The sequence below is a fragment of the Panthera tigris genome, chromosome D1 (genome assembly GCF_018350195.1).
Source record: "Panthera tigris isolate Pti1 chromosome D1, P.tigris_Pti1_mat1.1, whole genome shotgun sequence".
In the NCBI taxonomy this organism is placed as follows: Eukaryota; Metazoa; Chordata; class Mammalia; order Carnivora; family Felidae; genus Panthera; species Panthera tigris.
In genome coordinates this window covers 60,956,731-60,972,587 of record NC_056669.1, presented here as the reverse complement: position 1 = coordinate 60,972,587, position 15,857 = coordinate 60,956,731, and the positions used below count along the sequence as shown (strand labels likewise).

The following is a 15,857-nucleotide window of genomic DNA, read 5'->3' as shown; positions in this document are numbered from 1 at the left end:
AAAATGATACTACAAGAGAATGAGTGTTAAATGTGTGATAGAGAGCCATTGTGGATACAGATTTTGTCTCCAGAAGTGTCTCAGTGAAATAAGGTCACAGAATACTTATTTATATGTAACTCATTGGCACAGGAACATACATTTAAGTTTAAGTGTCCTTTTGATCTTTTTCCAAATGAGGACAGCAGAAAGAAACTGACAAAAGTAAATGTAATTACTTAATTTTTACAGAAATCTTTTTATTTTTTAAGGAATGTCAAAAAATGCAGATTGTATATATTAATTTCTCTATATCTCCCCGGTGGAGAAAAGGAAATGAAGAGACCAAGGGGATTCTGCAAGTTGCAGAAATGGCTTCAGAGACATTAGATGTGGATGGACAAAAGAGGGCTTCATTATGAGCTGTTGGGTCCCTGGGGGCTTGGGTTAGTGGCTAGGAAATCTCATATTCAGACCTCCTCCCTCTCCATGTACACTGGGGAACGTTATACTTGCCAATTCAAGCTTAATAAAGTGATGCTGTGTCTAGCAAATTATAGACCTTCCTGTGAGTTTTGTTGGAGTGTGATCCCACCAACAGGAGCTCAGACACATTCACAAACGAGGGTGCAAGTCTGTTTTGCAGGGACAGAAGAAGAGAGGAAAGTCTATTCCAGAGATGTGCACAGTTTCGCAGATGGCCGAGCAGCAAATGGATAAGAGTTCATTATATTTACAGCGGGCTGTTCTAGAGGGTGCAGAGAGAAGAAAGAGACGCTGCCAGCATAAGCACAAGTGAATGAGATGAGAGTCTCAGGAGGAAAAAGAGTGAATGACAGGTGAGTGATGAGTGATGAGTGATAGGGTTACGAAGACGGACCATGGTTTTCAGGTGTCTTGTAAAAACACAACTGGCCCCCAACAACAAAGCATGAAGTCTCCTTCCCCATGTTCACCCAATAATGTTTCACTACCAGCTTTTCCAGTGATAACCACTCCATCCCCCCTGCCCTGTACTCACTTAGGTCCTCTCCCACCTGCCTTCCCACCACCTGTCCCTGTCAGGTAATGCTGCCACATCAGCTCCTTACAGTTAACTATGCCAGACAATGTAAATGGTACTGAAGGATTTCTCTTCTAATTCCGATTAACTCTAGAAAGAAGAAGTGAATAAACGAATCCATGATCGAGGAATCTCTAGGATTAAGCATTGGGGAGCAAAGCTTTGGAAATCATGTTTTAGTTGACTAACTAACTGGTCTATTCTAAATATGCATCAGCTGATACAGACTTGCTTCTAGAATGGACCTGTTGAGTGGGTTCCTTCACTTGAGGTTTAGCCACATAAACCACAGCCCTTCCTGCATTACTGGCATTTTTAGTGACAATAAATATATGATTAAATGATCATGGGCTTCCTGACAGAAAGCAACAATGTTGGACCAACTAGGAAAGAATGAAACAACTGAATCCTGTTTTCACCAAATAGAAACTTTCTAATGTAGCTTGAGGCTTTCTAATTTAAGATATGTGATTTTCTAAAAGCAATGATCTTTTCAGATACAAATGTATCTGAACTAGACTAAGAGCCTAGTTTTCAGAAAAGTCAGTCATCATGAATAGAGGTGATTAAATGTTCGTTAGTTGAGCCCTCTCCTCCATCATTTCTGGTATCCCAAGTCTGCTCCCTATCTTCCATTCCTACGTCCATATTGGACTCCTGTTGGGAAACGTGTCCTTTCACCCCTTTATTTTTGACTCTTTTCTCATGCATGAGCTCATGAAAAATTCAAATGTTCAAGTGATATATATTTCATTAAGAATTAATGAGCTTACATTGGCCAAATCTCATGTTGCTGGCAGCTGTGAGCAGTTTAAGCCCAAGAACCTAGCCTCTCGTCCATGAATTACCCATGTACCCATTTTCCCAACTCTGTTGTCAGCAAGATTGAGTCCTCTTGCCTCTATACATTATCGCCTCTGAGTTTCCATGTTTTCTAGAGATTCCTTCCATCTAGGTATTCAGAAATGGGTATTCCAAAATGTCAGCGATTTTAAGCACACCACTAATTTTCAGGAATTCAATTGTTCATATGTGGGCAAAATAAAATAGAGTTTTTTGAGGCATGTAAAAATGGCATGAAATTTTCACTCAGACTCACCAAAAGTGCATGGGTTTGGATGATCTATTCAAAGCGCTTCCATTACTTTCTTTTGAAAGGACTTCAGGGGAAGGGAAGAAAAAATAAGATAAAAACAGAGGGGGACAAACCATAAGAGCCTCCTGGGTATAAAGAACACTCTGAGGGCTACTGGAAGGGTGGTGTTGGGGGGGATGGGTTAAATGGGTGATGGGCATTAAGGAGGGCACTTGTTGGGATGAGTACTGGGTATTATATTTAATGACGAATCACTAAATTCTACTCCTGAAACCCTTCTTACACTACATGTTAACTAACATGGATTTAAATTTAAAAAGTGTAATTGTTAATGGAAAAGAGAGACATCCAGTCTTACGTAGATACAAATGATATAGATAGATGAATATATTGTGCTTATGGTTGTGACCAGTTTCTCTGTTCTCTTTCATAGGGAGTTTTTTCACTTAATAAAAAAGAGAATTAAACAGAAAAAGAGGCTCCTGGGTGACTCAGTTGAGCGTGCCATTCTTGATTTCAGGTCAGGTCAAGATCTTGCGGTTGGTGAGTTCAAGCCTCATGACAGGCTGTGTGCTGATGGTATGGAGTCTGTTTGGGATACTCTCCCTCTCCCTTCTCTTTGCCCCTCCTGTGATCTCTGTCTCTCTCTATTAAAAAAAAAAAACCTTAAAATATAAACCTTATGGAGATTTATCTACTAATGTACTGGTCAGAGTCAGATTTGTTGATCCAAAGTGTCAGTTCCAGACCTAGACACAATGGAAAATAACAGAATATTATCAGGTAGTTGGAATGTGGAATATGGAGATTCATCAAACTCTGCTTGAAATGCCATTTCCAAGCAAGTTTAACAGGTATAATTATTGTAACCCCAGGTGCAGAGGGACATAACAGAGAGATCAGCAGTTACTCTGTTACCCACCTGATCTGGCTGGTTGTGATGCAATTGACTTGCCTTCTATGTAACTTCTCATTGTGCTACACTACTTGTGGATGTCCGTTCTGAAAACACAATGTGTATCGGCGGATGTTTTTCCTTCCATAATATAAATAAGAAGGATGATATGATCTTAGAGTTCTGACAAAATCAGAGACCCACTATGATGACTTTATAAAAACAAGAGTAGAGGAGAAGAGTGCCACTGACTGAGAAGCTTCTTTCATTTGCTTCTGGAAGCCCAAAGACATTATGTCCACTTCCAACATCACAGTCTTCATGCCTTCTGTGTTGACGCTGATAGGGATCCCAGGCCTAGAGACTGTGCAGTGCTGGATTGGGATTCCATTCTGTGTCATGTATCTCATTGCCATCATTGGAAACTCCATGCTTCTGATCATCATCAGGTCAGAGCGCAGCCTCCATGAGCCCATGTACATTTTCGTAGGCATGCTGGGGGTCACAGATATTGTGCTTGCTACCACCATTATGCCCAAGATGCTTGGAATTTTCTGGTTTCGTGTGCCAGACATTTATTTTGATTCCTGTTTACTTCAAATGTGGCTCATCCACACATTTCAGTGCATAGAGTCAGGCATCCTGTTGGCCATGGCTCTGGACCGTTATGTGGCCATCTGTTATCCACTAAGACATGCTGCCATTGTCACCCACCGCCTAGTCACCCAGATAGGGGCAGTGATAACACTCAGGGCCGCTTTCCTAGTAGCCCCGTGCCTAATACTGATAAAGTTCCGGTTTCAGTTTTACCATACAACCATCATCTCCCACTCTTACTGTGAGCATATGGCCATTGTGAAACTGGCTGCATCAGATGTGCGGGTCAACAAAATTTATGGCTTGTTTGTGGCATTCACCATTGCAGTGTTTGACCTCACATTCATCACTTTGTCTTATGCACAGATCTTTTCCACAGTTTTTCGTTTGCCCCAGAAGGAGGCTCGGTTGAAAGCATTCAACACGTGCATCGCTCACATGTGTGTCTTCCTCCAGTTCTACCTCCTTGCCTTCTTCTCCTTCTTCACACATAGGTTTGGTGCTCATGTTCCCCCTTATATACACATCCTCTTTTCTAGCCTCTACTTGCTGGTCCCCCCATTTCTCAATCCACTTGTCTATGGTGCCAAGACCAAGCAGATCCGGATTCACCTGGTAAAGATGCTCTATTCATAAAATTCACTGTGATTAACTTCTTCAACCTCCGCATTAGTAACAATCTCTCAAAATTAAATACAACATTTAAGAAGCCACATTATCTGCAATGCTTCAGTTTTGTATATTGGTTTTGTGTAATTTGTCTGCATTTTATGGTTTTCACTTCACTATACCCCATGACAACTATTATTTGGTCGGTTTTGGGATGCTACCGCCTAATAAGAGGAATAAACCTAAAGATTAAAATAGTGAAAATATATTGTTTCCTTTCCTCTTTTATTTTTTATTTCCTGGTTGAGTTTCTTCTCTATGGATTCTTCTCCAGAAGGATTCATAAATATGCATCTATCATTGAAATCAAATGCCGCCAACCTCTTTGTTTTAGAACATGCAGGTACTCAAAGAAAACAAGGTGTTCATTTGGGTTGAACTTTTTGTCACCTAAACAGGTTTTTTTTGAGAAGGTGTATTTTAAGCATATTGTGCTAAGAAACAAACAAAGAGCAAACATGTACATAGAAGCCAAATCTTTAAGGATGTAATGAGATAAAAATATCGAAGGGGCACCTGGGTGGCCTAGTCAGTTAAGCCTCCAACTAAGTCTCAGGTCATCTCTCAATTCATGGGTTTGAGCCACCTGTAGGGCTCTGTGCTACAGCTCAGAGCAGTCGAATTCTTCGTCTCCCTCTCTGTGCTCCTTCCCTGCTTGTGCTCTGTCTTTCTCTGTCTTTCAAAAAATAGAACAGAATACTACTAAAAGAAATAATTAGAGAACAAAAAGATAATTTGTAAATTAAACGGCAATATGAGAAATAAAAGAAAAAAAAACAATGAAATTCTCAGAAGTTAGATATAAGAAAGTAGAACAGAAGGACAAGTGTTAAGTATGGGGGCTGCGATGAAAATCTATATAGGGCCAATCCAAGAACACCAACATATCACTAAACAGGAGTTCTAGAAAGTCAGGGAAGATAAAATTATAGGTGGACTGTACTAGACCAGGAACATATTAGAAAATTATACAAAACTATTCCAAAAACCAAAGGACACAAATCCAAATTGGGAGTATCCACCGTGTACCCAGGGAAAAAAGAACACAATTTCATAGTAAGTTAAGAAAATGAAAAGCCTATGGCTATAGACTGGCAGAAAGTATTTGCAAAATACATGTTTAACAAAGGACTTATATCCAAAATATACAAAGAACTTTTAAATCTCAACAATAAGGAAATAAACAAGTCGCTTAAAAAGTAGGCAAAAATCTGAAAACATATTTCACCCCAAAAACACATAACAAATAGCATTAAGCATGTTTTAAGATGCTCAATATCATTTGTCATTAAGGAATTGCAAAGTAAAACAATGGGATACCATACACACCTATTAGAATGGGTAAAACCTGAAATACTGACAAAACCAAATGCTGGTGAGGATATAGAATAATAGGGACTCTCGTTCATTGCTGGTGAAAATACAAAATAGTACAGCCAGGCTGAAAGAGAGTTTTGCATTTCTCACCGAACGAAACATAGTCTTACCATGTGGTTGGCCTTGCACTCCTAGATATGGTACCAAATGGGTTAAAAACTTATGTCCACACAAAGACATGCACATAAATGTTTAGAGCAGGTTTGTTTTTAATTGCCAAAAATTGGAGGCAACTAAGATGAAGGGAAAAACAGACCGTGGCACCTCTTTAAAATGTAATGTGAGTATTTGATTAAAAAAAAAAGAGAGAGCTAGGGGTACCCGAGTGGCTCAGTGGGTTGAGCTTCTGACTTCGGCCTAGGTCATGATCTTGCCATTTGTGGGTTCGAGCCCCACGCCGGGCTCAGCGCTACAGCTCAGAGCCTGGAGGCTGCTTCGAATTCCATGTCTCCCTCTCTCTCTTTACCCCTCCCCTGCTCACACTCTGTCTCTCTCTGTCTCAAAAGCAAATAAACATTAAAAAAAATTTAAAAAAAAAGAGAGCTATCAAGCTATGAAAAGACATGGAAGAGCCTTTGAGTGAAATAAGCCATCCAGAGAGGGTTACATCTGTAATGATTCCAAATATATGACATTCTGGAAAGGCAACACTATAGAAATTAGAAATAGCATAAAGATGAGTGTAGCCAGGAGTGTAGGAAGAGAGAGGGAGGGTTGAATGGGTGGAACACAGGGAATTGTAGAGTAGTGAAAGTGATCTGTATGATACTGTGATGGTGGGTACATGACATTATGTACAGGTATCCCCCACTTTTTGAAAGTTCATGTCATGCCCCTTAGCTCTTCGGAAAGACCTACCTCAGTACCTGTTGTCACTACTTGAATGAACTCTGAAGAGTATTTTCACTTTTACAAAGAAAGTGAAAAGCAAAACAAGCATTCAGTGTGTGTTTTGCATTGAGCCATTACAGAGGGAGCGAGAGGAGGCCAGCCTTCCTGGGGACCCACACTCAACATCATAGCATCAACCCCCCAGAGTTTTGAAACATGTCTCTGAGCATCTGTGCTTTATCCGGATTAATTTTGTGCATCTATTAGCAAGACATGTCTGAAGGTGCCAGAAAACCTTAACAGAGATTATTTTGGGGGACTGGACATGCTAAAACAATTTTTCATATGAATTAATGGTAATTGCTTCTTTGTTTTATGCCATTTCAGCTGAGGAAAGTTTCCATAGGGAGGTTCTACTCTTGGATAGATCTGGACTTATCGGAACCACAGAACTTTAACAGAGAAGGTGAATCTTGATGTAAATTGTGGGCTTTGGTTAATAGTAATGCATCAATATTGGCTCAATTGTTTAAAAATCAGACACGCAATCATTAAGTTTTTATATAAAATGGGAGTAGTAAAAAGGACACACTAGTAGCTTCAAAAGGGAAACGAATAAGTTAGTAAACAAAGAGCTGATACCTATAGGATTGGAAACCAGAATGCCCTTGCCGATTTCCACAGTAATACAAGATCTAGAAGATAGCATAAAATCCCTGCGAAATGTTGAGGAAAGCTCCTGGGATCCTGACGATAACAGTAGACACTTGTATCTCAGTATGTTTACACGTTCCTTGCCCTCAATCAATAAAGAGCAGAAGAGCCAACCCACATTTTCACAGATAGGGAAAAAAACCAATCTCCTACTTTCTGAGCCAGCCCCCAAGCCACACCACAAAAGACTGTCTAGGGAGAGAGGGTTGGGGGACAGTGGCCTACTGTTAGCGAAAACACTGGAAATACCACAAACCCCGACACAAATGCCAAAAAAGAGAGTCCACCCTGTGATGGAAAGTAATGTCAACAGGTCTGAGGCCTTTTGAGTCAGATATTCCTCAAATGGGGAATTAATAGGAGTAGTTGAAAGTGCATGGAAATAGGAAAGTGCATGGAAAGTGCATGGAAAACTCTTGAGCAAGTGTTGATTTTGTGGGAGGAAAAACCATGACAGAAATGGTTGTCAGTTAAAACTGACAAAAAACTAGTAACTGCCTTTCTCTGAAAGAACCCCCTCACTCTCCTGTACACAACTGTTATCAATATTCCTGGAAAACAGGAAGCATTTCCAGCAAAGAGCTTCTGTTGAAAATAGAAAATAAAAATACAAATAAAATTAAAATGAAAATAAAAATGTTTCTGGTGATAAATGCTCTGTCTCCCCTGCATGAACACCCACACACCACACACAGACACACTCACACACCTAGAGAAACTAGAACTAGAAACACACAACTAGAGAAACTGTGTGTCCTAGAGAAACTACATTATATTTCTTCGATCTGAAGTCATTCTCTCTATGAATAATTGGTAGATATGGGAATAAAATAAGAAAACAAAGTACAGAAATAGACAAGAAATAGATCATATGATATAAGAATCGTTTAAAGTTGGGGTGTCTGGGTGGCTGAGTTGGTTAAGCTGCCGACTCTTGATTTCATCTCAGGTCGTGATCTTGCAGTTAGTGGGTTCAAGCCCCACATCAGGCTCCGTGCTGATAGCGTAGAGTCTGCTTGGGATTCTCTCCCTCTCCTCCCTCTTTCTCTGGCCCTCCCCTGTTCATGCTTGCTCTCTCTGGTGATAATGCTATATCACAACAAAAAGGAATACAATAAAACACATCACTCACTGGTGTCCCAAAAGATCACCAGGAAAGTTAGAAGGAAATCTGTAAAATTTGTCTTATGTGTCTTCTACCTCCGTTTCTTTTTCTTCCATCATTTAGACTCTCCTCTTCCCCATCTCAGATGTCCTGATGAATCCCCACTCGCTAACCATCCCCTCCCCATAACTGCACTTCACTCACAGATTAATCTTTTCTTTCTGTCTCCAAAACACCATAATCCCATTGAAAATAAATTTTCAGCAATTAATTTTAGCTTCATGTTAAATGGCTACACAGTTGGTTTATGGAACTAAAGTAGATCGATAGACTTAAGCATCTCAACATTTTATTACATTATTTGAAAGAATCATATACCAACTTAAGGAAAGTCCTAATGGGGTGACCTTTGAGTATTATGTCCGCTAAACTTTAACTCAAAAAATGGCATCCAAATGAATATAGAGAACAAACTAATGCTTGCCAAACAGGCTGCAGGTCGGAGGACAGGCAACATGGGTGAAGGGAGAGAGGGATAGAAGCTATCAGTCATGGGAATAAAAGCCAAGCATGGGGAATCTAGTCAGTGGGATTGTAATAGGATTGCATGGTGACATATGGGAACCACACTCATGGCAAGTATATAACGTACTACAACATATAGACTTGTGGAATCACAGTGTGGTACACTTGAAACTAATGCTACATTGCGTATCAAATACTTCAATTAAAAAAAAAGAAAAAGGGAGAAATGAATTCCAAATTTTTCAATCATATGATATGAAGTACTAGAATACTGAAAACCTAATAAAAACTGAAAGTAAAGGTGGTAAAACTATGCTGGACAATGATACTGACTCCAATGCAATCAAGAGGTAAAAAGGCAGGCATCTCTTAAGCCCATGTTCCTCTTAAGCAAATACATTCAGCCCCCTTTGATTTGAGAATGGGGACTGGGGGAGGATGGAAGCCACTTGTCATCCACCTGCTTTGTATCCACATCTATACCCTCCCTCATAGCTATGTGTTTATAGGAACACGCCCCTTCACACACACATCCCACTCAAATGGGCTATCTCCTTGCTGGCATTTCACCCAACACATCCCTTGCTTTTATCCATTCTGTTGCAACTACAGATAAGTAGTAACCAGTAGATTACCCTCCCTCTCTTTTATTGAAAGCCTGGGGACCCCTACTCCCTAATGTGCAACCCTGTTACTCCTGCTTGGGGGTATTTTGAAGTAATACATTGTCTAATTTTCAAGCAGGGACCCAAATGAGACAGTGTATTTTTCCTTCACCACTTGTCAGGCATATCCATCCATTTAAGAGTCCAACTCAGTTTGAGGCTGCATATTCTTTAGGTCTTATAATATTCATCATATAATTTTAAGAAATAATGTTGATTAGCTGACAAGAATCAATGAAGTCACCTGTGGATGTTTAGTGCCTATCATGGCCCTTAGCATCATTCCAGCGGCCCATCAAGGTTGAGAAGGACATATGTACTGTATTGCCCAAAATGTATTTTGGTAAAAACGAATTCCCTCCCTCTTCCTTACGCAGTATAATACTTCAGGGATATGAGAGTGAACATTTTGATGACATGTTTTTGTGTCTAGTTTTATTTTTATAGGGAGTATTGGGTGGTGGCTGCAATCAGAGCTTTCAAATCTATGCTGTCTGACCCTGAATCCAATGGGACCTGGGACAAGAAGCTGAAAGTCTGTGGAATATTTTGCATCTGTTGGAATAACAACAGTATTCATGTGGAGGATCATTGTAAAGGTCTTTTCAACAGGCTATTGTGAAGATTTAATAAGGTGATATTTATAAAGTGCTATGGCACATATTAAGCACTTATTAATGTGAAGCATTTTTTCCCCAAGATACGACTTAATTCTTCCATGGAAGGAGTCAGAGTGCAGTTTTAGGCTCACTATCTTTTCACAGAGAAGAAAATATTGCGAAACAATCTAATCAGACGTCATTCAACCTAAAGTGGTGCTGCCTCTCAATCCTCAGTCAGCCTTGTGGTCTTTAATCCAGATACTAGGTCTGGAATATACTGCCCCAGATGGCCCCTTTCTCTTACAATCACACCCATCCCCAGGACATGTGGTATGTCCTGACTGGAATCCCAGGACTGGAAGATTCTCATACCTGGATCTCCATCCCTATCTGTTCTATGTACATTTTAGCTGTCATAGGCAACATCTTCTTGATCTTCCTGATTGTAACTGAGCGCCGTCTCCATGAGCCTATGTATGTCTTCCTTCCCATGCTGGCCTCATCAGATGTCCTGCTCTCCAAAACCACAGCCTCCAGGATGCTGGCTATCTTCGGGTTCCATTCCATGGATATATCCTTTGGGAGTTGTGTATCTCAGATGTTCTTCATCCATTTCCTCTTTGCGGTAGAGTCTGCTATTCTCCTGGCCATGGCATTTGACCGCTATGTGGCCATCTGTCACCCACTGAGATATACCACAATCTTAACCTCCTCAGCCACTGGGAAAATTGGCATCGCAGCTGTGGTCAGGAGCTTTATCATCTGCTTTCCATTCATCTTCCCGGTACACCGACTTACGTATTGTGGGAGAAACATCATTCCCCATTCCTACTGTGAGCACATGGGCATTGCCAGATTGTCATGTGACAATATCAGTGTCAACATCATTTATGGCCTGACTGTGGCCCTACTGTCTACAGGACTAGACATTGTGTTCATCATTATGTCCTATGCGATGATCCTTTGCACAGTGTTTCAGATATCTTCCTGGTCTGCCCGATTCAAGGCCCTCAACACATGTGGTTCCCACATCTGTGTCATACTTATGTTCTATGCCCCAGCATTCTTTTCCTTTTTTGCCCATCGTTTTGGGGGTAAAACCGTCTCTCACCACATCCACCTCCTGGAAGCCAACCTCTATGTGGTAGTGCCCCCTATGCTAAACCCCATCATTTACGGGGTGAAGACCAAACAGATTCAAGACCGAGTAATTTTGCTTTTCTCCCCCATCAGCACGCATTGTTAAAATGGAGAATAATGCGAAATGCTGGCTGTTTCTGAATAACCACCCCCAACTTTTCTCTCTCTCTTTCTCACTCACATACACACACACACACACACACACACACACACACACACTGAATGAGCAATGGGAATAAAGAGAATCCATAAGTAACTCTCAATAAACTTAGAAGGATAATAAATGCCAAAGTTTCCAATGTATTTTCCTAAAGCACTTAAAATTGTTGAGAAAAATAAATGAATGATATTCTCAATTCTCCTAGATATCCTATTATCTTGCATTTTACCTTATTCTTAAGCATACACAAGATAACACTAAGAAAAACATATTTTAGGGTTAAACCCAGATGGAATTGTGTTGGGTAGATCTGGGAAGCAAAAATAGTGAGTCATTGAGTGTTTGTAGAGACAGTTGAAATTCTGCTGAAATATAAAACACTCCCACCACAGTCAGTAAATACTTGGGCCAGGAGCTTGAAGCCACAACAAACAATAAACAATAAGCAATAATTATTTCTATCTGTACCTTTTACAGCAATTAAAATGCGAGTTCTAAAATGAGATATTTTCTGAATCACTGATAGAAAGTCTACTGTATAGAAAAGGCACATCGTATAGGTTTATTGAATGAACAGATAATACTGAATTAAAACAAATAATAAGTGAAATCAACCCACCTGAGACCACATAGACAACTTTAAAGTTAACGCTTTGTTCCCTACATAGTGAAGACTTTGGGCCCAAATCATTAATGAAGCATCCTGGTGTCAACAGACTTCACCAAGGGAGGGACTAACAGATGAAAAATACCATACCCAGGTCCAAAATTAAAAGGCAGTGAAAGACTAAATAAGATGTTTACACATAGTTGTATTTAAAGAGGCTCTATTCACACCAAATATTATTTTATAGAAGCTTGTCTCCAGATTGTACCGTAATTTCTTCATTCAAGATAGTATTCTTACAATCTCTCCTTCAGCGGGCCTTAGCACATGCTCTGAGAATGTTCAATCTGACCTTATATACACTTGAAGATAGACAAACAATGAACTTTCAAGCATTACCTTGAATACTTGCAACCTCTTTAGGGTTAGTCTTTTTTCTTGGTTTTTCTATTATGTATATGTGATGTGTGTTTGTATATACTAGACACATTAATATATGTACAATGTAATATATATACATTATAATAACACACATATATACACATGCATGCTAATGATATATATATATATGATATATATAGGATATAGGATGTATATACACACATGATGTAATATACATCATATATATATCACATATATATATATCATATCATATATATATGTGTGTGTATATATATATATGATGATATATATATATATCATATATATATCATATATATATATAAAACAATCAATGTGGGAAATGAAAGCATGTTGCCATGACCCTTGGAATCCTGGATAACTACTTTGTTTGAAATATATGTTATATTCACTTGAATTTGAGCAAGGAAATCTATTTTAAGGGTTAGAATAAACCTTTTGATATGAGAAAATCCTGGTTTGCCATTCCCACACTAACTGTATAAAATTGTCCTGTTATGTAACTATTGGTTTTTGACCGATAAAATGGAATTATTTTAGTACCTTCTTTACTGGCATGACAATTAAATGAAATACGTCATATGATGTATTTGGAATTTAATAAAAGCAAATTTTATTTTGATGGTGTTGGTAACTTTCATGAACAGAAACATTAAAGAACTGATCCACCAAACTCAACATAGCCCTGCTAACAATAATTCATAGAAAAATGGTTGGAATGGGTCATCATCATAGATACGGAAGTCACATAAAATGTTGCTAAAAGTTGCAGCAAATAGGATTCTGGTTCAGAATTAGATTCTCCAAGGATTGAAGGGGAGTCAGAGAGGAAATACAGTACAGAATGATAACAAAATATTTGATTAAATGAGTGGTGTAAATGAGCCTTCAAGGAGAAATCTTTTTGAGGGGGTGCCTGGGTGGCTCAGGTGATGAAGCATCTGACTTCGGCTCAGGTCATGATCTCATGGTTTGAGGTTTGAGCCCTGTGTCGGGCTCTGTGCTGACAGCTAGGAGCCTGGAGCCTGCTTCAGAATGTGTGTCTCTCTCTCACTGCTCCTCCCCCACTCAGGCTCTCTGTCACTCTCTCTCTCTCTCTCTCTCTCTTTCTCTGTGTCTCTGTCTCTCTCAAAAATAAACATTAAAAAATAATAAAAAAGAAGCCTTTTTAAGGCTTGATTTTTGGCAGTGAGGTACTAAGAAAATACCAATTTCCCACCCAGAATGTATGAAATATGACAGGAATAAACAATGATTGAATCATCAGCCTTAATTGTAGAGAAGCTTTCAGGGTGAGGGCTCAGGGATTGGTAGATGCTGAAGGAGTCAGGAGTACACTGTGTGTGCTTAGCTGGTAGAAGCACAATCACTGAGTCGTTGCCCTGGAAATTTTGAAGGGGATGCTCCGTATCCTACCATTCTACCATCTTCTTGACCACAAAGTCCCCCACTGGGTAACAGTGAGTAAGAAAAACGGTATACCATGCATGATAGAAACAGAGAGCCCTGGAGGGGCTTAGAGAAAACTGACGTACTCTTCCAGGTATAATTAAAAAGAAGAAGAAGAAGTAGAAGAAGAAAAAGCACTAAGAGATTGTTAAGGTGAGAACCATGTTTCATGAGAGGAAGATGCCGGATCATTTAATATCAGACTCTTAGATCCAGAGAGTCAAAGAATACATTATCTGGGTAGCTGAGCAGTAGCAGATATAGAGATACTATGGAGTCAGAACAAATCTTTCTCCCGATGGTTTCTACTCTGCCCTAAGTGGTCTCAGACATGGTGAAACGCTGTGACATGAAGCATAGGGTATTAGGAAAATGTATCCAAAAGTGGGAAGAGGCTAAAGATACTAGTTTGCCATGTTAAAAGTGTTGCAGAATAATATCGTGTTATAATTGGGTTTTAGCTAATATAAGTTAAAGAAGTATAAGAAGTGGGGAAAGAAGAAGACAAATCCTAGGTTTTGTGTCCTAATTTCATTTTCCTTATTTCTTTATTTAATTATTTTCCTAGTCTTTGTAAAGCCAACAGAGTTCCATAAAAAACGGCATAGAAATCCATATTTTCTTATCCTGTATTGTGTACTTGAAATTTTTTGAGGGGTAGACCTTGGGTAGTCTCATCACAAAAGAGAAAAATCATAGGAAAATGGTGCAGGTGTGAAGTAATGGATATGTTGATTGGCTTCGTTTTAGTGAGTTTTTCATAATGTATACATATATCGGATCATCAGTTACACAATCCGATATAAGCAATTTCTGACTGTCAATTATACTTCAGTAAACTTGGGGCAGGGGTGAGGGAGAAGACATTAGTGTTTTATTGTAGCTAGAATGATTAGAGACATGAAATGGAAAAAGACATCATTTAAAATGGTAAACAAAACTGAACATGTGTCTGAAATACATGTAAGAAATGTTTACTGCATATTATTCATTGTAATGATAATATGGCATCCACAATGATCTACAAATTCCCCATAATCCCAATAAATGCTAATATATTTTATCGTTTGCATGCTGATATATTTTTTTAATTTTATTATAAAATATCTGTACCATAAAGTTTGTTATAATAATGATTTTTAAGTGTATGGTTCAGAGCAATTAATCATATTTGCAATGTTGTGTTACTACTTCAACCAGTTGCAAAAGCTTTCAACACCCAAAACAGAAACCCTATGTCTCTGAAGCAATAATTCCCCACTCCCCTGTTAACCTATAACCCACTTTATATTTCTGTGAATTTGTTTACTTGTAGAGGTGGAATCATATAATATTTATGCTTTGTGTCTGGCTTATTTCACTGAACATAAGATTTTCTTTTTTTTTTTTTTTGAATCTCTTAACTTTATTTATTTATTTTTTCAATATATGAAATTTATTGTCAAATTGGTTTCCATACAACACCCAGTCCTCATCCCAAAAGGTGCCCTCCTCAATACCCATCACCCACCCTCCCCGCCCTCCCACCCCCCATCAACCCTCAGTTTGTTCTCAGTTTTTAGCAGTCTCTTATGCTTTGGCTCTCTCCCACTCTAGCCTCTTTTTTTTTTTTCCTTCCCCTCCCCCATGGGTTTCTGTTAAGTTTCTCAGGATCCACATAAGAGTGAAACCATATGGTATCTGTCTTTCTCTGTATGGCTTATTTCACTGAACATAAGATTTTCAAAGGTCATCCATGTTGTAGCATGTTTTTATCCTTCATTCCTTTATACTGATGCATAATGTTCCCTTTATATATATATATATATATATATATATATGTATATATATGTGTTTGTGTGTGTGTGTGTGTGTGTACATCGTTTTGTACATTCATCTATGGATGTGCAGTTTGGCTGCTTCCACCACTTGCCTACTGTAAATAATGCTGCAATGAACATCCATGTACAAGTATGTCTTTGAA

The 15,857-nt window shown here is 38.9% G+C and overlaps 2 protein-coding genes across 2 annotated transcripts; both read left to right on the top strand.

Annotated features, from left to right (window-relative positions):
- Nucleotides 1-3,327: 3,327 nt before the first annotated feature.
- Nucleotides 3,328-4,266, top strand: LOC122231323 (olfactory receptor 52A1-like). Its single transcript, XM_042959070.1, has one exon. It carries the CDS (start codon nt 3,328-3,330, stop codon nt 4,264-4,266), a length of 939 nt encoding a protein of 312 aa, XP_042815004.1.
- Nucleotides 4,267-10,398: 6,132 nt separating this feature from the next.
- Nucleotides 10,399-11,364, top strand: LOC122231317 (olfactory receptor 52Z1-like). The gene has a single exon (XM_042959038.1). It carries the CDS (start codon nt 10,405-10,407, stop codon nt 11,362-11,364), a length of 960 nt encoding a protein of 319 aa, XP_042814972.1. The 5' UTR covers nt 10,399-10,404.
- Nucleotides 11,365-15,857: the final 4,493 nt, after the last annotated feature.